We start from the raw sequence: 23,096 nt of genomic DNA, 5'->3' as shown, positions 1-23,096 counted from the left end.
GCTATATTAAGAAAAATATTTACCATCTGTATCAATAACATTTTTTCCCATACTTTTACGATCCTAATTCTTCACCACTATTATAATATGGTCTAAAGATTAGTATAAAGCACATAAATCTATAATCTGGGGGCTAGTTACATCCTATCTCAAAAGTTTCTACAGTTATAAAAATTCACATTTTTCATTGCTCTTGTATACATACTTTGATTGTCCGATTCATTACAAATGATACATTATTTAATGTGAGGAATGTATCCAAGAGGGGATAAGAATGTATCCGAAAAAATATTTTTGTAACTTTTTTAAATGGTAGAAAATTTTAGAGAATATGATACGTTAAGTTGCTTATTTTTGTAAGTTCCTTTAAAGGTTATTGGACTGGCCCAATACATGGTGACTTATCACTTATTGGGCTTACGGTAGATTTGCTGTTATTTTGGGCCCAATTTTTCATACAGTTTCTTGTCCACTATAAGGGTTTGTTGGCTAGGGTTCTAATTTCTCCATTTTTGGAACATCACTACAGAGAAAGCTCGCAGCTGTATCAACAATGGTGCTCAAGTAAATCCTCTAGACTTTTTTCATATGTTTTATGCATATATTAGAATGATGTGTAGATACCCCTATTTAATTTTTTTTTGGATTTGTTTGTAAATTCTGCGTATTGAGAGATTGATTGTAGTTAGATCAAATGTAACTTCGTTTTGATTATCAATTATCGTACATAAACTTGTATCTATGGCGTTTTTTGGTTTTTGTTCAGTTACATGTAAGTTCCTGTTTTATGTCCATTTCGTTCGTTTCGTTTGCTAATCGGAGTTTTAAGTTCTAAGTAGAGTAGTAGATTTAATTCTTCGTTAAGAATCTCTTATGAAATGTGAATCTGTAGCAATTAGAAATTCTCAACAGCTGCTTCATTGTTGCGTTTGGTGAGGTTGAATGTTGCTTTGAGAGTGTTCATTTTTGTAAAGCTAGTTCTTAAGAGATTTGTAAAACTAATTTTCAGTATCATAGGAAAATATGAACTGTTTTAGCAGAACAGAAACTCGAAAAAAAGTTTGAAGGTTAAGTATGTTAGTATGGATTTTGCTCCCCGTATTACACAGAAGTAATGTTTAAGTGATTAATATCAATGGTTTTGTTCTTGGTTTTGATTTCAGGACGGAACTTTGTCGTTTTAGCGGTGCCAAGATATATCCTGGGAGGGGAATTAGATTTATTCGTTCAGATTCTCAGGTAATTTTATCTTTTGAGAGAACTTACTATCTTCTTCGTTATGATTGTGACTTAGATGAAAGTGTTAGTGTCATGTTTCTTATCTATTTGGCACTTTTATTTTGTTTTAGGTTTTCCTATTTGTCAACTCAAAATGCAAACACTACTTCCACAATCGTTTGAAGCCTTCAAAACTTACATGGACAGCTATGTATAGGAAGCAACACAAGAAGGTTTGTGTTAATAAAGCTTCATTGATCCAAATATTCAAGCTTTATTTTTCTTCAAAATCTGCCTCAGAGATCACACCAAGTCTGTTAAACAATTTTCTGTTTTGTCAGCACTTGCCATGGCATAGTGCTGTTCGCCGTTGCCATCTTTTGGATTAACTGTATGTCAAGTAATTTGCCATTTTTGTATGGTAACTCTAGGATATCGCCCAAGAAGCTGCTAAGAAGAGGCGCCGCACAACAAAGAAGCCATACTCCAGGTCCATTGTAGGTGCAACCTTAGAGGTTATCCAGAAGAAGAGAACTGAAAGGCCAGAAGTTCGAGATGCTGCCAGAGAGGCTGCTCTCCGGTTAGTTTTTACTTTTTTACCATTTCTGTCATGCCAATCCCTTAAATTTAGCCTGTGCAGTGTATCAAGTTGTCAAATATGCATGCAAACTACCTACTACTCAGTCTAGTTGGTTAAACCTTAAGATAAAATGGGGGAAAAGAACTAAACAATGGATTCTTTATTACATGGAGGTGAATTGAATTTCATTTTTTGTCGATTTGTGTAGTGAAATCAAGGAAAGGATCAAGAAGACAAAGGATGAGAAGAAAGCCAAGAAGGCTGAGGTGCAGGCCAAGTCACAAAAAGCTGGAGGTAAGGGTAATGTATCTAAGGGTGGATCGAAAGGACCTAAGCTTGGTGGTGGCGGTGGAAAACGTTAAGCAACATTTTGTTTTTTATTGTGAGTCAGTTGAGAGCTTTTTTTCACGGCACTGTAAGTGGCATCATTTCACCAGTCTTATCGTAGTCAAAACAGCAGACAGCAATTTCTTAAAACAAATGGTTTTGCATTTTAATTTTTGCTTTCTATTCGTTGATGGACTGCAGTTAAATGCAGTTCTTCTAAGTTCTCACTAACAATATATTTTCGCACCGGTCTTACAAAAGATGAAAGAGTATTCCTGCTTGTGTAATTTTGCTGGTTGTAACTAATGTGTTTCAATAATGAGCTTGTTAAGGTGCTAAGTGACTCTTGAAAACTATTATCCTGATCTTCCACAGAAGATATACTATGCAGCAAAACTGGATCAAATACAAAGTATTGAAATTTACATGGATAGGAGGGATATAGTACAGACATACCTAAGGCGAAAAAAATACAGTGATATCCTCCGTGGTACTTTTAGGTGGTTTAAGCTGTGTTATAGAACCTAATTTAATACTTTCTATAAGTATTTGGTAAAACTTCCTGTTTTTCTCCTCCTCCTGAGATTACTGGGGATAATTGATACAGAATCAAAACACAGGCCACCTTTTGAATGTGTGCAGTCGATCTGTTTCATCGAGAATCTAACCTCAGTTACAGGATTTGACCTACTGACAATAAATTCACCCACCTTGTATTCAATCCAGCATCCACGCTTAACAGTCCCTTTTGCATCATCTTGTTCGATGTCATGGAGGCGGCACTCACTAACTGCACACTGTCCATCAGAAGTAGACAATTCATAGCGTACTGGCCCCAAATCCCATCCATGTGTGTGCTCAAAGTTGGAAACACGTCGGCCTAGTCTCTTAAGGAATTTCCCAATGTGGATCCTGAATGTTAGAGTATATATATCTGGAGGAAAAGGAAACTTGACTGTTCCACTTACTTCAAACCACCAGACTTGCTGGCAATATGCCACGACCTGGAACCTGCAAGAAACTATGGAAGTTTATGATATCTCATTGTGTGTACCAACAACTAAATGTTTGCAAGTGGTCAGAAACAACATGAAACTCCAACAATTAGAATGTAAACAACAAACATAAATACTCCACTACTAGGTATTAGCAGAACAACACCTTATAAGCCATCCAAAAAGAAAAATTCATTTGAAAAGGAGTGGTTTATACGTACTAGTTAAACAGCCATCGGATATTGCAAGTCAAGATTAGTAAGGGGAAAAAGGTTAAACTATCCATAATATGATCATCATTACTAGCTACTATGCAATGATAACTACGTCCAAACATCCTCTTATGTAATCTTTTGATAATTCTCATTCTTTATAGAATTTAAAAAGAGCTAAACCTATTTGTCTCAAAGAATAGAGCAATAGCAAGTCGGTCATATTTAAATTACTGATAGGTATATACATATCTCAAAAATCAAAGTGTGAAATGTGGATGAGATATACCTTTTCTTTTTTCAAATTCAAAACTTTTCGTACTCAATTTCTTTCCAGTACAGGGATAGGTAAAATCATCAGTAAAGCTTGGTTTTTTTATTAGGTAGCAAGCGAGTATACAGGTATGCTTCATTTTAACAACATGAGATCATAAAAAAAATTTGCACTGGTGGTTTTGGTTCTATACTCTTCACAAGTAAGCTCACTGATTAAAAGACTAAGTTGATGGAAAGTAGAATTAACAATATCCATTCCAATTAGCGCAAACCAATCAAAATTAGCAAAAACTGAGAAGAAAATCTGCACTTTTGGACGAACTAAAGCTGTCACAAACAGGAGACCGCAGAATTCAAAAGTTTGACTAAGTTGCTTCATACAGAGTTATACAAGAACCACCATAAGGTATGGAGATGAACGGCATGGAGTAATGGTGTCTTTACTGTTAAGTAATTGTGAGAAGCTTTTGGGTAGGGAAGAGTCAAGTGATGAATTTAATTCAATTGAATGAATTCCTTCAAATAGGAAAGAAAAAAGACTTCAGAAAAGAATTTGATCCATTTCTTACTGTTCTCTTCTTATTCATATCTGATTTCGTCTCAAGAACAACAAATAAACATCATTTTACCAAGATCGCAAATTTTATCCCGTGATGCACAAGAGAAACTCAGTTTCAAGTAACGGGCTCAATGAGGAAAATATTATCTATCAATAGCATTACAGAGAATATGTGACCAGTTCAGGAATCTAATATAATCTCCACAGTGTGAAGAACTCTAAGCTTATAAATGATATTATTGAATATGATCTGGACATAACAGATCAATCTAACCTTGATTCGTCCGTTGCAAACCAGTTCCAATGTCTCCTGTCTTCACTACTTGTTATTGACATTGCTTTTGAAGAGATTGACATGCATATCCTTCCACTTATTTTGTCCAACCACACATCCTGTTATTTCTCCCATGTAATGAGAAGTATATATTAGCAAAACAAATAGAAACACTATAAATAGTGCTAAAAATTTTTGTAAGTCGTAAACATAAGAAAACACAATGAAACTCAACTGCGCCAAACCCCCACTCCCACACACCCGCGTTTAAGGAATTAATAGGGCCCTTCAATCCCTTTGATTCCCTGGTGGCTTGAAGACTCCAACTCATGGTTGGAGTGATTCTCACTGTGTTATCCATCACTCATCAAAGCTTGACATTTCTTACACCCAAAAGCATTAGACAAAGGAGTGTATCCATACCATCAAGAACCTACTTTAGCAGTGTTAACTCAATATTTCATAATTCATTCCCCACTAAAACCAATCCAAAATATTTGAAAAAATACATGTCTGGAAAAATTCTCAGATATTCTCCAGCACTTTGCCGTAACCAAAATCACATAATCACATATAGACAATAATCAATTTCGACCCAGAAATGACCAACATCAATATTGACCCAAAACTCAATTTTCAGCTACCATTTACCATCAAAACAAAGAATATCATATATAAATTCTCTAAATAGCAAAGGACAGATCGTTCGAATCCAAGCTGAGCCAGTGAAGCTAATTGAGATGCTTCCAATATAGGGATCAAAGAGATAGCTGGATAAAATTTTGACGAATTCGTTTACCTTATTATCTTCGTCAAACGAGAAGGGACGAGAGAGAAGGGCAAATATACTCTTCTTCGAAAGACCTTCGTATCTCCAAGGAGGCAAAAGATCAAGCATATGGTGGTAATTAGAAGGAAGTTTAGATTCCCACACAGCATCAGAAGAAGCAGCACCGCTAAATGCCCGGTTCAGCCGAGCGAGATTACAAATCTCCGGCGGCGTTAGGTACATGAAAACACAGGCCACGCAACTTTCCGGTATGTCGCCTAGCCCCGTTTTACCGGTAACCGTACCATTCTCCGCCGTGTTGGACAACGATGCCCCCATGCAATTTTGCCTGTTTATGTATCGGAAAACAGGGCAATTTCGGGTCAAGTCATGGTTCTGTCGCGGCGGTGCACGGCGGAAATGGACCGGTGATTTTATAATCAACGGAGGCGGAGGATTTTTTCTAACGATTTGGTTTTCTTATCCATTTTTTCAAAGTATCTATGTTTAATCACGTCAAATCATGCTACCTTTTCAAAATTTGATTTTTTTTTTATTAATTTATACTATTGAATTATATTTGTAAATTCTCAATCGTCTATTAGATATTTAAATGACTAACTTATTTATATAAAGGTATTTACGATTCGCAAAATTCAATGAACTTATGTTAAGTCTTATTTAAGTAATTACTATCAATTCCTCTCGATTTATTTTGCTCCATTTACACACCTCTTGGCTCATTTTCATGCGTTGAAGTATTTTTAGTTTTGCTTTTCTCATTTTCTTTGTCGTAGAGGTCATTTCGTTCCGTATGAAACTTTAGTCAAAGAATTATATGATGTACACAAGTTAAATGTTAGATATTATGAGTGTATATTTCATTTTAAGCATCTGAATACAATTAAGAAGAAAATTTGCACAATCTTCATCAAATTTCTGACTCCATCATTCGACCCTCCTTATAATTACACTCCTAATTATATCTTTTGTTAGTATATATACCCACAAATGCATTTTAACATCATGCTTTCATCAACATTTGGATTAATCCATATTTTACCTCATAAAATATAAAATAGATTGAGATATCGCTCTTTTTCATTAAAATTTAATAAAGAAATCGCCTAACAATTTGTTTAATTGAAATGAAGGGAGCAAACGAAGTTGTGTCGGAAAAGAGAAATTCCTTATATCATCATATTATTAATTCGAAATTTAATATAATTAAAAAAGATATACTAAGTCTAGATAAAAATTATATTATGACCCAAAAAGATAAAAATTAGATCAAATATATACATAAATAAACTTTAAAATTGTATCAAAAACCGTGGACATCTAAGCGATCAATTATGATAGTGATCATCGATATAGGCCTAGTGTAATTTTATTAAATGTTGATAAATTATTAATTTGAAATTCAATAATTTAAATTGATTAAAATATAGAATAAAATAATAATAAATTTAATATAATTCCATAAATGAGATATAGCATATTTCTCATAAATTTTAGAATTTAAAACTTATTAGCTTTATATCATGATATGTTTATTTGACCACCAACATAATTAATAAAGGTATTTATTTGATCATTAATACTAACTTTAAGTACTTATTTATGCATTTGGATCTAAAAGATTATATCAATTTAATAAGTAGGGGACCAAACATCCACATCAATCATCTTGAAAAGTAATTAACTTTAATTGAGAGACACAACACTATTTAATTAACTTTTTCTTGTTTGCATATCAAATGAAAAAGAATAAATCAAATGAGTTCTAAAATGTATTAATTCAAATTTAATTAGATATTGACGCGAATATAATATTGAAGAAGTAGAAAGCTGACGATTGGAACATGTCAAAGAAACAGTACCAATGTCAGCTTTCTACTTCTTCAACATATAAAATAAATTGCACTCTTTTTATTTTTCAATTTATATTATAAAATAAAATGAAAAATCAAATAATCGGAGGAAAATTTTGGTTGCAGTCAGCATTAATCCTTTTTTATTACTATCAAAGGCCGTTTAGAAAAGTAAATATTTCTCTTTTTTATTTAGATATTTTAAATTTGAACTCTGAATAAAATAAAGAACGTTTGATAGAAAGGGATTTGCCTTCAATGTAACATTTTGTGATAAAAATCTGAATTTTTTGTTGAAGAAGAAAGAAATTGACGATTGAAACATGTCAAAGGAACATGTCCAACGCAGTTGATTGAACTATCTGAAGCAAGTGTTAAATGAGGAAGAAAGCTGAGAATTGAAACATGTCGAAGGAACAGATCCAACGAAGCTGACGGAAGAATTTACAAACACCGTTATAGAATGCACCAGATAAAATAAATAATTAAATAAAATCTAATTCCTATTGTATAAGAACTAGCAAGTCGTGTATCACGCTGAGCTAAATGGGGACAAAAATATTAGTAATTTATTTTAATGAGGTCAAAATGAAATGTAAAATCAATCTCTAATTTTTTGGATAATTAAGAAATAATATTATTTTTTCAACATCTAATAAAGACTCCTAAATTTAATAATTAAAGTTTAAGTTGTAGCAATAACGGTCTAAATTTTTTTATATATATATAGTTGGATAACTTACAAATTTGGTATTTTTATTTAATTGGTAACATATAATAAAAGGTATATAATCCGTTTTAATATATTAAAATGCATTGATGATGTAGTTTTTATTTATTTATAATTATTATTATAAATAACTTAAACTCATTCGGAATAATCAAAATATATTAATTTTTTGGCTTTTACCAATAATGGAGCTTGTTTATCATTGTGATATAATTTAGTCCTGGAAAACGATTTCAATTGAAGCCAAGTGTGAGAAAAAAGAATAAAAATTATAATTTTCGAATAATATATATAATTATCCGATAAAACAAAAAAATAATACATTTTCCTCTATCTAAAGCTTTTCTCCGATTCTTCCTTTTCTTTAAAATAAATTAATAAATTAAATTTAAACTTACATCAATTTATCTAGTTTTAAATCAATCACATATTTTTTATTTATTATATTATAGTTCGTATATTTCATGATGCCCCTACCTTCCTAACGACACTTTTATAAGTGAAATTGTTCTACATGTTTGATTATAATAATTAAAAAAAAATCATTTTTCATCACTTTTCTAGAAATTTATAAGATATTAATGAAATTAAACATGTGCGAATTTATTTTTACTTACTTTATACTTTTTAGAAATAAGTACACTCAAGATTCAGAATATCAATTCAAATTATATCATATACAAATTAAAATCAAAAGTATTTTAAAAGAACTATTATTAGATTCATATTTAATTAGGTACTTTACACATGGATAATAGATAATAACAAACCCTTTCCCCATTAAAAATCAAGTCACTTGATGTTTGTCTTTATTTTGGGAATATCTTAATTTGCAGCTGTGTTTTTGTTTAATAATTCTGATTAGTGATACGATGAATAATATCGTTAAAATTCATCGATCTGATTAATATATATTAAGATTGTATCGAGTAACGTTTAATAAGGAAAAACCACTCTTTTTAATGATTTTTGTGATGGCAAATTTTCTCTTTTTTCTACATTGAAATGATTGAATTAGAAATCCTAACATGGATCATATATCTAACTTCTTGCTTGTTGTGAACGACAAGTATTAATTGTACATAGAACTTATGGTATTATAATTTATTAATTTATGTAAAATCGTTATCATATGATAATTCCAAAGTATAAACTATTCCACCTTATAAATGTTATTTTCTGGCTTCAATTAGTATAAACGTAGGATAACTTTATTTGTTATTTGTCAAAGCTTAGCATAGATAGTTAAACTGATTATTATTTAGTGTTTCTATTTGTGTCTCGATTGAAATTTTAATAAAAAAAAAAAAGAGAAAAGAGAAGATAAATAAATACCGATCTTTTCTTTCTTAATCAATTGATATTCAAAAAAATTGATTCAAATTGATTGTGAATTAGTCAGTAAATAGTAAAACGTTGATCTCTATTAAAAGAAAATCTTTCTTCAAGACTTAAATTTGTAATTTTTAATTAAGAAAGAAATAAAAATTATAATTTCTATAAACATTAAAATAAACTTACATATGATATTTATATCAAGTATACATAAGTTCATGATTCATAAATCGTGTATATGTATATCCATAACTTTATTTAGTTAACAAATTAAAAGTATTTGCAAAAATAATAATTAAACAAAGACTTGTTTGCCTATTACAAAGTGTGATATTCAATGTATGATATTCGTAATTCATACAACAATATTCACAATTAATCCCTTACAGATTTTTGTTATAACAAAAAACAATGAGAAGGAAAGAGTATTAACTAACAATATGATTAAAAAAAACATTTGAATTTTTTATCTCATATCGGCCAACACAAATAATATAATGAACGTTCATAATACTGACTAAATGGAGTTAATCGCAACACAATTGATGTGAAAATATCTATTCGTTAGACTCATAGTCAGTCACGTCATTCTTTTTTTCTTTTTCCATTTGTGGGGTTACGTTGTTAACCATAGATTTTTCTTTATTCGATGAATCTACAAAATATCATGATCAAATCAGATGCGAATTTAAAATGTCTTTTCTTGTTTTATGTAGATTTAATAATTTTTGTTCATATAAATAAAATGTTTATTGATATTTCAAATTATTAATTTAATTTTTATTTTATATATTAATTAAAAATTATTATAAATACACATTAATTTTAAATTTTAAATCCGGCTTCGAATAAAAATTCCTCACGTAAAACTAAAGTCATATATTGTTTGTTAATTGTCATATCTTTTCTTGTGAATATTTCTTTTTTTCATTTGTGGGGTTGTTGACCATTGATTTTTCCCATATTCGTTGGTTTTCTATAAAGTAATGATCGAACTAGGGGCGGATTTAAAGCATTTATTTTTATTTTACGTAAACTTAATAACTTTTGTTTATATATTAAATATATTTAGATATTATAAATTATAAATTTAATTTTTATTATATATTAACTAGAATTATTACAAGCATACGTCAATTTTAAATTTGAATTAGCTTCTTATATTGTCATCTCTCTTCTCGTGAAGATTTCAATCTTTAGCGTATACTCTATAGTCGTTTATTTCTCTTCTTTGCATTCGATATTAAAATTTAATTCATTCAAGTTGAATCAAATTAAATTTATAAATTTTATGGGAATTAATTATTTTTTAAAAAAAATCTCATTTATTTTATCACAAATCGAAGGCTCACTTTATGGTGTTAAACCCCACCATATGAAAAGAGGATCCTTCTTGTTTCTCATATAAGAAACAAATGTTTTTCACACTTCTCCACCATGCAACTCCTTTTGTTGTAGACCTCATTTTCATGTTACCCACTTTTTTACTTTAATGAAGTGATTGATGTTGTAGTATTGAATAAAATATTGAATGAACGGTTTCAATTGAATTTGAACAGATTAATATCAGTAACAATAATTATATTACAATAGGAATACATGGGATAGTTGAGTTGGTAAAGCAAAGGTATTCCCTTCTTGTCATTAAGGTAACGATTTTGAACATGCGGTATATAAAACGTACAAATAAACAAGATATAGAAATGTCATTTCTATATGTAAAGTTTATGTACAAATTATACAACATATTCTTTTACAAATTCAATCAATATAGTCCTAATTAAGCCTACAATTATTATTTTCTTTCATGTATGTTCCCTTGCCTATCTAGCCAAAAAAAAAAAGGGACATTATAACAAGACTAGTCTTATTCCTTGAAAACATATCATGTTAGATGGAATTTGATGGTCTTTTTGAAATGTATCTTTCTAACAAATAAAAGAAGCAAAAAAATAAATTATTTTCTTCCATCTAGAAGGTGATCTTTTTATTGTATTTTATATAAATATTAACGTAGATTCCAAACATCGGGTGAACTAAAAAAAAAAAGATATACACGCCCAGTGGGACTCGAACCCACAATCGCTTGATTAGAAGTCAAGCGCCTTATCCATTAGGCCATGGGCGCTTGTTGTTAATATTATGCCTATGCTATTATAATGGTTCAATCATACTTTATGCGATGTTTGATTAAATGTGAAGGTGTATCTCGTATGAAGAGAATATTTTATTACTTATTTATTTTATGTTTCGTAAGTAAGTAAAAAAATATTATTTCAAAATATAGTAAGAGCACGGTAGTTAAGGTGGCGGTTATATGGGGTTTGGTGGTGAAATGAAATGTGTTAGAGACTTGGACTCATCAAATATGAAAAAATTTAAAAATATTTACCCCTCATATTGAAATTGAAGGAAGAAGTACATACTATGTTATAGATGTATTAAGTGCCAATTCTATTAAATTGCATGATTTTGATTATTAAAATTCCTTTCTTTCGTTGGTTTAGCTACTTCATATTCTTTTGAGGAACTTTCGCATATAGCCACTCAAAATAGTCTAATTACTCTTCATAGCTATAATTTGATAATTATAATTCGTAGCAACATGTTATAGGGATGAGAGAGGCGAGTGATACTAGGAGAAAGAGAATAGAGAGGTGAGCGAGAGAGGGCAAAGGGTGGGAGAGAGGTGAATTGTATAGGTATATCGGTTATATAATTATATATTATACATATGTATTTGTATATATGGTAAGCGAGATTGGGAGAGGGAGGAAAGAAGCAAGTGAGATTGGGAGAGGGAGGAGAGAGGCGAGCGAGAGAGGGGAAAGAGCAGGAGAGAGGTGAATTGTATATGTATATTGGTCAGCTTATTGTATATTATACATATGCAATTGTATATATAGCAAGCGAGATTAGGAGAGAGGTGAGTGAGATTGGGCAAAGAGTGGGAGAGAGGTTTATTGTATTTGTATATTGGTTAGATAATTGTATATTATACATATGTATTTGTATATTCTGGGAATTATACATATACAAACGTGACTAATTATACAAACACGAAGTCAGCCCACGTAATTAATGTATATCATCAGTTGCGAGTGGTAATTATAGCAAACTATAACTATGATGAGTAATTAAGTGGTATAAGTTTGCTTGACTGCATAATTTTCCTTCTTTTTTTTTTCCAATCGGGCCTGTCTGAATTTGAATTTGTGTCGGAATATCCCAAATTATGAATAAAATGCTCCATTACATAAGTGATTTTTTACCCAAGGGACTCAAACTCGAGACATCTGATTAAGGTAAAGAAAAACTTACTACGCGGTGTTCATTTATTATACTTTGTTAATTTGTATATGATGTTTGGTCGTTATATAATTTTTTTTAAATTAACATCTTTAATTTTAAGTTATTAGTAACTAGTTTATTCATCACTTGAGTATAAGAAATCAATTTTATTTATTAAGTAACAACTTTATGACCCAACTTAACAAAGCTGAGTCAGCTTGGTCTAGCCCGACCTTAGCAACCTAAGCTCGCTTAACAATCGAGTTTGGCTAAGCTCAAGTTCGAAATTACCAGTAATTCGAGCTAAACTGATATGTATCGTCTCTTTTCATCTCAATTTATGTGTATTTTTTCGATTAGACACATACTACACCAAAAATTGAGTTACCTAAGTAATTTCTTCTCAAATGTAGAGGACATGATAGTACACGTTGTAACTAACCACCTAAATGATTGGGGAACAAGCAAGTTCTCTATACCTTAAAGAGTATTGGAGTCATCAATCAATGGTGACAAGTGAATGACATGATTTGCGAGGAGTTACAGAACAAATATGTGATGATCATCGATCACTCTAAGTCTTTCAACAACTGAGAAGGCAAGGAAGTCGTAGAAACGAAGCCTATCACCATGGGAACCAACAAATACAAGATAGGGCCCTTCTCTCAAAGGTTTGAAGAAATGCCACCACAATAGAAAATGAAGATCTATTTCAAATTGGCTAGAAAGCACAAACATACTTTTCATGGTTTTATTATTGATATTTAAATGGGCATTGGTGGTGTTTCATCTGTTGAGTTAAGTTCTGAAACAGAACAAAAATTAGTTACAGACATGTCTATAACACAATGCATTAGAAAAAGCAGTTGGAAGAACTACTGAGCACCGACTCCTATCGATGAACACAACGAGGAGCCATTAAACTAATTTCAATAGTTTCCAGTACTGCTAGTTCTATCAACAAAGAATAATCGCCCGGTTTATGACTGTACCATATCACATATCAGAGTTACCAAAACCTTAATGTGATGGCTTTAACACTCCATCACATCGCAAAAGAAAAGGTAAGACAAAATAAATGCTGACAAAGGCAGCCTATAACACCCTAATCTTCAAGTTCAATAATCTTAACAACTGATGCATCTCCAACTTTCTGGCAAACGACAACACGATCGTGTGATTTAATAACTCCTGATGCTTTTCCATGATCAAGAGCAACCTTCAGTACCGACTCATTAGTTGCATTATTAGATTCAGCCTATGAAGAGAGTAAATCAGTTGATTAGACAAGGAACAAAAGGAACATTCAGCATTCAACTGAACATGAAATACCAAATTGATGAGATTAACTTACAGGATGTCGAGGATCAGCTAGCATTGGGAAAAGACCTCGGACAATTAGAGATTGCCTTGCCTGAGCATGAAGAAATTTAATAAGAACTGGCCAATGGGTTGGATTCGATAACTAAAGAAATTTTTGAGTTTTAGACCCGTACCTCAAATGCACCGCTAAAACTCCACTTCAGTTGATTTGTCTTGAGTCGAGGAATGACAACCGACAATACTGGCATAGTTGGCCTATATTTAGCTATCAACCTGTGTAATGAACATAAATAACAACTCTTACAAAGAGAGACACTCAAATGTACCAACAAAGTACAGTAATAGCAAATAATACTACCTTGCTGCCCTTCCAGATGAAGTGAAACAAATAATTACTGATGCTTTCACCTTGATGGCAGCTCTTACCTAGAGGATAAAGGATTACAGGGTTATTGTGGTAAACACAGACTCACAAGAAGAAGGATTTCAAATTCTGGAAATATATCTTTTTCCATCAAGATTCAAGGCATTGTATTTAAAAAATACCGCAGATGAGGCAATTGCTTCCAGATGTGTCATGGGCTCTCCAACAAATTTGACTGTTTTCTTGAAGTATAGGTCTTGGTTGAAGACCTTCCCTGCCTGCATGGAAATTTATTGCTGATTAGTCCTGCTAGCCAGAAAATGATGAGCTAAGGCAGGAGCCATCGCCCCTCCAAAGTTAATGCCAACAGTAAACATGCCATTAGCAACAAAAGACCACACTGAGAATGTCCTTTCAGAGCTAAAAGCAACAATATTAAGAGTTGATGACAGCAAATATTTTTGACCCCAAGAAAGCTAATTAAAGCAGAAAACAAGCTGAATGTTCTTAAAATGTCATATGAATTTGAGATGTAGTTATTTTGATTCAATTCTATTTAAGGCCTTACCATACGTTCTTTAAAAGATAGTGTGGAGACAATTTCCTAAACTAACAAGACTTCAGAAAAAATTACCTCGGCACAAATCTTGCCAACAGTAGAAATAGTCTCGACTGGGTATAATCCACGCAGAGTCTCAGCACCAAGAAGAATAGCATCAGTTCCTGAAAGTGTTAAATGTTAAACTCTCATAAGGAAATCAAGTTTTCTCAACTAACTTTCTTTTACTTTTTTGATAATCGAGAAATCCCAAGGGCAAGTGGTGCACAAATCAAAACCCAGTGGATAATTGAGAGTTGTCTCAATTAAGTATTAAAATGGTAAAACCAATGTTATCATGGCTGATTAGATGTAAAAGGAGGACATCAATCCATCGCAATAAAAAGTGCCTAAGTAGATTACCATCCAAGACAGCATTTGCAACATCTGTTGCTTCAGCACGAGTAGGCCTGAGATTGTCAGTCATACTATCAACAACACGTGTTACTACAGCTGGCTTGCCAGCCATGTTACACTTGTGAACAGCAGCCTTCTGGAACAAGAACACCTGCAAACTGCCTGATATTAGCATAGCAACAAAAAACTATAGCACACAAATTTTGCAATTGAATTATATCTTAGTAGCAGAAATAGTGTATGTACACAGCTTGAAATCAATCAATATATTGTTTAAAATTCAACCTGGGCGCACTCAAAACTCAAAATATTAAGGAAATAATTAACCATAAAGGATATCTATTATCTAGAAGAACACTTTTTACATGCTTATAATGTCAATCAGAAATGGAACTTGTCTGACCAGCCAACCCACTAATCAAACATGTAAACACCGACTGTTGAGAAGATAGTTACCTTCTCTGGTGGTAGATCAATACCGAGGTTTCCACGAGAAAGGATGATCCCATCAGCCTCCTTGAGAATCTCATCAAAATGAGTCAAACCCTATATAGATTACAGAGGGAAAGGCAGAAAGTTAAATGTCATGCCCTTGCATGGTTCATGATATTCAACATAAATAGAAACAATGAACCTCACTAAATATACAAGTGTATCAACTAACCTCAACATTTTCAATTTTAGCAAATATCTGTGTCTGACTTAGATCACCCAGCTTAGATAAGAACTCACGGGCCTGAATTTTAGCAAAAGGAATGAAGTCAATTTCACATTGTAACAGTCCAGTACTCGAGACAAATGCAAATTGTCAATGCCAGTAAAAGAATCTAAAAAGAGAAAACGGGAAGTAATGAAAGTACATACCTCACGGACATCCTCAGCATGCCTTGTATATGATAGTGAAATAAAGTCTATCTTGTTTTGAACACCCCATGTGCTTATAACCTGAACAAAATTAAATAACCAAAAGTTCGACATATATTTAGAAGGGTTCCTACAAAGATAACCACAAAGGTTGCAAAAAGTAGCTTTCTCAAGGCAAACCCCTGTATGAACAATGATAATAAAGTAATAAAGTGGGACCCACTCTTTTTAGTTTTGGTGTGTTATGCACCCAACTTACACTTGCAAAGTATAACATATACAATAGTTAAAATGTTATATAAATGGTATTACTCTAGAATGACCAGAAAGCTAATGTGGAAATCCATTTGGTATAAGGGAGTAACCAACAAAGCTAGCTTTACCTAACCTAGGTATGGGTTACAGTGTAGTACGGGTGGTTTGTGCCTACTCCTGGGCTATATCAGTCAATGTTTTGCAGGAAACTGTAGTACGGGTGGTTTGTGCCTACTCCTGGGCTATATCAGTCAATGTTTTGCAGGAAACAAGAACGAAACTATGTTACAACTCATATATGCCGATTACAAGTCCCAATAACCATATATCCAATCGACATTGACATTCAAAAACCACATATACTCAAGAGCAAGCAGTTATAGTTATCTTAAGCACCAAGTTCTCAGAGAAAATTATCTTTAATTATGCAAGTTGAGCTTCATTATGTACAAAAGTGATATAAAAATAGCTCTTATCAATTGTTATGAACTTTGAGTAACTTACCTCTTTGTCTTTATCCGTGAGGGTAGGCATATCAATATGAACCTGAGAAGCATGCAGGGTGAACAATGACCCAGCTAAAGTGGCAGAGTTCTTTACCACGCAAATGACATCATCCCCACTCACTTGGTCTACCTGTGAAGCCACATCAGAAATATTTAGTTAACAGTTTAAAAAATGAATTTACACTGCTTTTCTTAGTCCAGAGATTGTACAATTACAAACGTATCAATCAATTTTCTTTCTTCTTTTCTTTGATAGCCTTTATCCATGAGGGTCATTGGAACACAGTGCACATTTCAAATATTTTTTTTAACATAATAAAATATTGATTACTACATGAAAGGTTATTTTGACACTCAGTTGTTTAATACGTGTACCCTCATATTCCACATTCTAACTACATAAGATAACACATACACTCCCACATAACTCATACAGTTGTGTGAAAAAGAAACATTGGAAGCAAACATCGTATGAATAATGATAAGTTATAAAGTTAGCTAAGCAAAAAAAAATGTTAAATCTTACATGGATATTAATTTATCTACTACTACCAACCAAATTTCACCAAATGCCAGAGGGGGAAGAACATCTAATTCATACCTCCAGCCAAACAGATGTTGTTTCGCTTCCGGTGAAGAGGTACTGACCAACAAAAATGGTGTCTCCCTTCTTTACAGCCTGCAAGCAAAATTAACAAACAAAACATTATTACCATGGAGTTGCCTGAATAAATACACTTATCCCAATGTCGATATCTTGTCCTCTCCACCAAATTTTAAATTGCATTGGCAAAAAATTGCTGCATTTGGTTCCTTTTATAAAAAGATTACTTAACAAACTTCCATATGAACTTAATTTACAAACATATACTGTCTAAAAGGGAAACATAAAGACAAGAGATGTGGACCGGACCTTGGCTAATCCGCCAAAGTTAATTGGCAACACTTCATTAGATGCTTCTTGACCTTGATGAGGAGTCAGAGTAACAATTGCATCTTCCTTAAGTGAAATAGGTGTCTCACGTTTGTTGACAACCTGCAACTCAGCACCCACGGTATCTAGCATGACCTGAACAGAAAGAAAACAGCATGTATTTTTAGTACCTTTATATTGGACATGCTCAACATATCCGATTACATTGCCATCATAAGTTTGAATTCAGAGGCTGTACGGCTGAGTTGGAGTAGAGACACACAATCTACATCTAAAGCTTCCTTACACATTAATTTGCATAACCCTTCCACTGTCTCTACTCTCTGAAACTTCGATTCTCACACAATCATGCTTTACTTTGTCATGCTTTCTATAGTATCTACTTTAAAATAGAGTAAGGTCTGCACACACTATACCCTCCCCAGACCCCACTTCTGGGATTACACTGGTTGTGTTGTTGTGCTTGTAACTCACATAACCCCTAATAATATTTGTTAAGTCCAGTCCATGATTCCAACTGACACCTCAACAAAGACAAAGAAAACAACAAAATTTACAAATTGCCTAACCCCTCCCTCCCGCCACCCACTGCGGCATGCTTCAAGACAGCATTAAGTTTCTGGACATGTGTTTTATGATTAGTAACCCACTGATGAGAGGCAGATCCCAGAACTTAAGACCCATACGACACAAGGGTCAATCATCAATTGTGTGATTAAGTAGTCGATGAAGTGGGATGAAAACCATGAGAGACAAGTCAAAAAAGCTAGTTCCTTTCTTACAATGTGACTAAAACCTTTTCGGAAAAGTCATCCAATATCTCTATTGGTAACAAGAAGTACAGACTTTAGCATAACAGTACATGTCTAATACATATGCCCCTGACCCACTCTCCACACAGGAGATATGTATAAACAACCACGAGTCCAAAAAACTCAACAAAAAACAAAGGCAAGTTAAAAACTTTAAAGCAAACAAAAAGGCATTAATTACATCAGAAAAAAAAGGACAAAAAAACAAATTGTGATACATACAGCACAGAGCTTCTTAGTAGCTTTAATAGATGCCTTCAAGTTCTCCAAAGTCTCCTGGTGATACTCTGAATCACCCCATGAAAAATCAAATCTTGCCACTACCAACAAACAAATTATCAATCAATACATATACAACTATAAACCCAATAACCAAAAACCAAATAAGTAACAAAATTTCAAGATTTACCAGACATTCCAGCTTTAAGACAAGCCGAAATAGCCTCAACAGATCGAGATTTAGGACCCAAAGTCCCAACAATCTTAGTCATAGCCGGAAAAAAATTCTGCAAGATTCAAAAACAAACAAACCCCATCAAACATAAATACCAAACCCACATGCAAACATAGATCTAACAGTAGAATACATCAAAAAGATTCAATCTTTTTGTTACTCACAGCTTTAGATGGCTCTAAAATTGAGGCCATCCTGATGGGTTCTTCAAGAAGTAAGTGATTTGAATGCATGTTTGCTGAATTAATCAAAGACCCAGATGAAGAAAAGTGAACAACTTCACAGAGAGAAGTGGAAAAAGGGAAGAGAATGTGCTTTGCTAGTAGTTTGAAGGAGTCTTTTTTGGTGTTTTGAGGGTTTGATTCTTTTTGTAATGGGCTGTGAATAAAGTGAAGTGCTTATGTTTTCTTTTCCCTCAAGAAATTTGTTGAAAGTTTGAAAACTATTTCTCCGTCCACTTTTATTTATCGTATTATATTTTTCAAAACATAATTTGATTAATGTTCAATAAAAAAGTTAAATTATTTTAATTTTATATTTTAAATATTTAAAAATTATATAAAAGGTTTTATAAGTTATAATTTATTTACATACTAATATAACGAAAAAATACATAAAAAAAATTAGTTAAAATTTTTATAATTTTACAAAGAAAATCGTGACAATTAAATGTGAACAAGAAACATGTTATGACTATAGCTATTTTTAATCCTCTTTTCAAGTAATTTGTTTTTAGTTGTTAGTTTAGAAAAAAAAATATGTTTTTTTGGTCTTGTTATATTCTGTGGATCTATTTCCAACCATTGACTGGTCCCTTGATAAATATAAATATAAAAAAATTGTTGTGTATTTTGAGAGGTTGTTTGAAAATTAGTGTAGTTTTTTAGAATAGTAATTATAATGTATAATTTATTAAGCTAAGATGATAACTTTTTATATTTATTTCAAGTACTTTTTGAGTTTGTAAATGTATATAATATGAATTTTTATGTTAGTATTTTCATAGAGATAGATTTAAAAAAATTGTGAAAATATGACATTATTAAACAAATGTAATTGCACTATCAATACGAAAGATGATTATAGATAAAGAAGTAAAGCAACATTAATGTATGATAAATTTAATATAAGTGTATATACAAGAAATATTAGATACTATTACTTAAAACTATGTAATTACATAAATATCATTTTTTATAAGGTTGAACATTTTTGGGTATATAGACGAAAGATGGGTGACGTATGGCAAAAGTGATTTAAAAAGGAATAAAAAAGAAAGTATTAAATTACATGACATCAATAACAATACAAAAATTAATCATCCTAATTAATTTTTATATATATAAAGCACACATTTAGTGTACATATCCAAAAATTAATTTATATTAACAAGTAAATTTCCTTTAAGATTGCTAAACATCTATTGATTAAAATATCTGTAGTTTAAAATTAAAAGACAAAATTATTTTTTAAAGCGCAAGTTAAAAGTGTAGATATCCATTCATCCTAATTTAGCATACTGTTATTTTAAAAAAAATAATCATTTTTCTAAAGTTAAAATCTTAATTTTTTTTCCTGTACTCTTTGTAAAGCGATTAATAATCATAAAAATATTTAAAATCTATATGAATTTTAAATATTATTGTTTTCTTCTAAACTTCATATTTGATAAAATAATATTATATAAATAAATATGAAATAAAAATAAAAAATTATGAAGTAAAAACCATCTTAATTATTAAAAAAACACTTTATTTACGAGAGTCAAATCAATTTAAAATATGAATACTATAATATAGAAAACCACAAAAAATACAATTTATCGAAAATATGTGTTTATTGGGAAAAAAAGGAGGGCGTAAGCAGTGAAGCATGGGACCTATCGTACTATAGAACATGTTCTAGAAGGAACATGTGGTCACCTAGAGACCCAAAAAGTAAAAATAAACCAACGTCGTCTACTCGTGGAAATGCTTCAGCTTTAATCAGATATCTCGAATTTAAATTTTAAGAATGGAGAAAATTAATGTTGAAAATGCAATTATCGAATGAACCTTACAGTGCGTGATTCGAATTTAGTCAAAATTTTAATATAGGCTTTGGACACAATTTTAACATGGACTCTCAACACCGAATGAAATTTTTTCTAGAAAAATCATATATTTTGGAGCAACAAGTTAGAATTATTTGGCTATTGAAAAATAAAAACACACAAAAAAAAGAATAATAATATTATTGTGACGAGATCAGAATTTGTATTAAGAAATTTAAAATATGTAAATATTGTATTTCAAATCTATATATACAATAACTTAAAACACTTTGGTTAAAATGAGTTTAATTTATGCTATATTACGTATTCAAATAAGTTTAATTTATGTTGAAATAATCAATGGGCAGAATTATCCTGTTGGCCTGTCCTTTTTCTTTTTGGGCTATGCCTACAAATATATATTATTTCTTTTTGTAACATAGTGTCACGATCAACTTATGGTCTTTTCATAAAGTATTTGTTGCCTTCTGCCAAAAGGTATAATTTTGTGTCCTTTGAGCATTTGCACTATAATAGAAGGGGGAAAATGACGAATATTGAACTATCGTAAATGGTATATAGATATTTTTTGTTACATTTTTGAGGTATTGATGTTTCTGTCGTCTAAAATCTAGAGTATATGTCATTCTCTCTAACGGAAGATTAAATAGGGACATGTGACACAATCTTATTCATCGATTTGATTTTAATAAATATCGGATCGGTGGATAAGATTATGATACATGTATGTCCGTTTATATAAATGGTATATATGCTTTAGTTTTTGGACAATAAAGACATCAATGTCTCAAAAATATGATGAAGAACATTTGCATATAATTTACGATAATTCAGGATATATTTATACTTTTCTTGTAAGTAAAAATTTGCTTGATTTGACGCACTCGCCGAAATTTGCGCAAAATTTCAACTATACTAAATCATTGTCTATGTCATAGTTTTTGATGAATTTTCATAATTTATCTATTAACATAAACTTACTACGTAGTTTTAATATGTTTTTGCTTCAAAATTGATATGAATAACTTTAAATGACAATTATTCACGTTAGACGCAATCCAAACATTCATAAATCACTTGACAGATGACCACATATTTGTCTTCTTTCAACAATCAAGTTCAACAAAATTCAACTACGATATTTTTCATGTTTATTCAGCTAAATCAATTATAAATAAAAAAAAGTGAGTCTTCAATATTTTAAAAAGTGACAGAGCTAAAAATTAAACTTTAATCGTTAAAAAGGACAAAAGAGAAAATTATATATATTATATAGTCTGCAGGTACAATAATACAATGAGTCAAAGCTTTGCTGCTCTAATCTTGCCATCATCCCCCAACATTATTAGGTCAATTTAATAAAATATATTCTAAATTGTTCAAAGTGGTTTGAAAAGAATTAGTACTAAGCCTTTTTTTGATTTTTTTATAAGTTTCACATGATACTAAAACTTGGTTCAAATCCTTCTAAAGATGTTTTGATATGGAAATAAAATGTGAAATTGTAATTTTAAAAAGAAGACAGGTTATTTGTTACAATATTAATGATTATAGTGTAAAAATTTATTTTATAGAATATAAGACAATAGACTTATTTTTGCATTACCGTTTTGATTTTATCACTTCGACCAAATCTTAATTCTATCACTCACGTTTATTTGAAATCAGTATTTTTAATATGAAACATAACTTGCAAAAGATTATTAAAATCTCAAGATATAATAAATAGGAACTCTATACTTTTAAGGTAAATTTAATAATAAAAACTTGAAGAATCAAACCCATAAAATCAAATCTTAAATTTGCTCCGTACGACAAATACCACAAATTCCAAATAGTTAAAAATAGTTATGTATACCTAATTTTGTCGTAATTATTATTTTGAAAAAAATTATTGTAGTGGGGAAGGTCGTATTTTTTTGGATTTTGGTCATTTCATATTATATAATCTTTTATTTAAGGTGGTGGCTATTAGGGAATACAAAAGACAACTATATAAAAACAGCCCTTTAATTATACATAGCATACATTCAACAATAATCATTTAACATTCGAACATATTCTTATATTAAATAAAATGTATTTTTATTTTTATCTTCGATGAATGTCAAGATCTTGGGTGACGGAGGAATTCCC

The 23,096-nt window shown here is 31.2% G+C and overlaps 3 protein-coding genes and 1 non-coding gene across 4 annotated transcripts; 1 reads left to right on the top strand and 3 right to left on the bottom strand.

The window, feature by feature from the left end:
- Positions 1–426: 426 nt before the first annotated feature.
- On the top strand, positions 427–2,295 carry LOC101266177 (large ribosomal subunit protein eL24-like). Its single transcript, XM_004249419.5, has 5 exons — positions 427–564; positions 1,164–1,239; positions 1,350–1,451; positions 1,650–1,798; positions 2,007–2,295. Exons 1-5 carry the CDS (start codon positions 554–556, stop codon positions 2,158–2,160), a joined length of 492 nt encoding a protein of 163 aa, XP_004249467.2. The 5' UTR covers positions 427–553; the 3' UTR covers positions 2,161–2,295.
- Positions 2,296–2,511: 216 nt separating this feature from the next.
- On the bottom strand, positions 2,512–5,893 carry LOC101265878 (F-box protein PP2-A15). The gene is made up of 3 exons (XM_004249418.5): positions 5,241–5,893; positions 4,442–4,560; positions 2,512–3,136 (listed from the first exon to the last, which is right to left on the bottom strand). Exons 1-3 carry the CDS (start codon positions 5,547–5,549, stop codon positions 2,665–2,667), a joined length of 900 nt encoding a protein of 299 aa, XP_004249466.1. The 5' UTR covers positions 5,550–5,893; the 3' UTR covers positions 2,512–2,664.
- A 5,311-nt stretch (positions 5,894–11,204) lies between these two features.
- TRNAR-UCU (transfer RNA arginine (anticodon UCU)) lies at positions 11,205–11,277 on the bottom strand. The gene has a single exon. It is a non-coding gene; the product is annotated as a tRNA-Arg (tRNA).
- A 1,873-nt stretch (positions 11,278–13,150) lies between these two features.
- LOC101265599 (pyruvate kinase 2, cytosolic) lies at positions 13,151–21,240 on the bottom strand. The gene is made up of 16 exons (XM_004249417.5): positions 19,072–21,240; positions 18,863–18,959; positions 18,676–18,773; positions 17,621–17,776; positions 17,309–17,386; positions 16,706–16,837; positions 15,947–16,027; positions 15,747–15,818; positions 15,539–15,628; positions 15,089–15,233; positions 14,762–14,850; positions 14,310–14,405; positions 14,122–14,189; positions 13,937–14,036; positions 13,795–13,854; positions 13,151–13,698 (listed from the first exon to the last, which is right to left on the bottom strand). Exons 1-16 carry the CDS (start codon positions 19,138–19,140, stop codon positions 13,546–13,548), a joined length of 1,584 nt encoding a protein of 527 aa, XP_004249465.2. The 5' UTR covers positions 19,141–21,240; the 3' UTR covers positions 13,151–13,545.
- Between the last annotated feature and the right edge of the window lie 1,856 nt (positions 21,241–23,096).

The sequence above is a fragment of the Solanum lycopersicum genome, chromosome 10 (genome assembly GCF_036512215.1).
Source record: "Solanum lycopersicum chromosome 10, SLM_r2.1".
Lineage (NCBI taxonomy): Eukaryota > Viridiplantae > Streptophyta > Magnoliopsida > Solanales > Solanaceae > Solanum > Solanum lycopersicum.
This window is presented reverse-complemented; position numbering and strand designations above follow the sequence as displayed.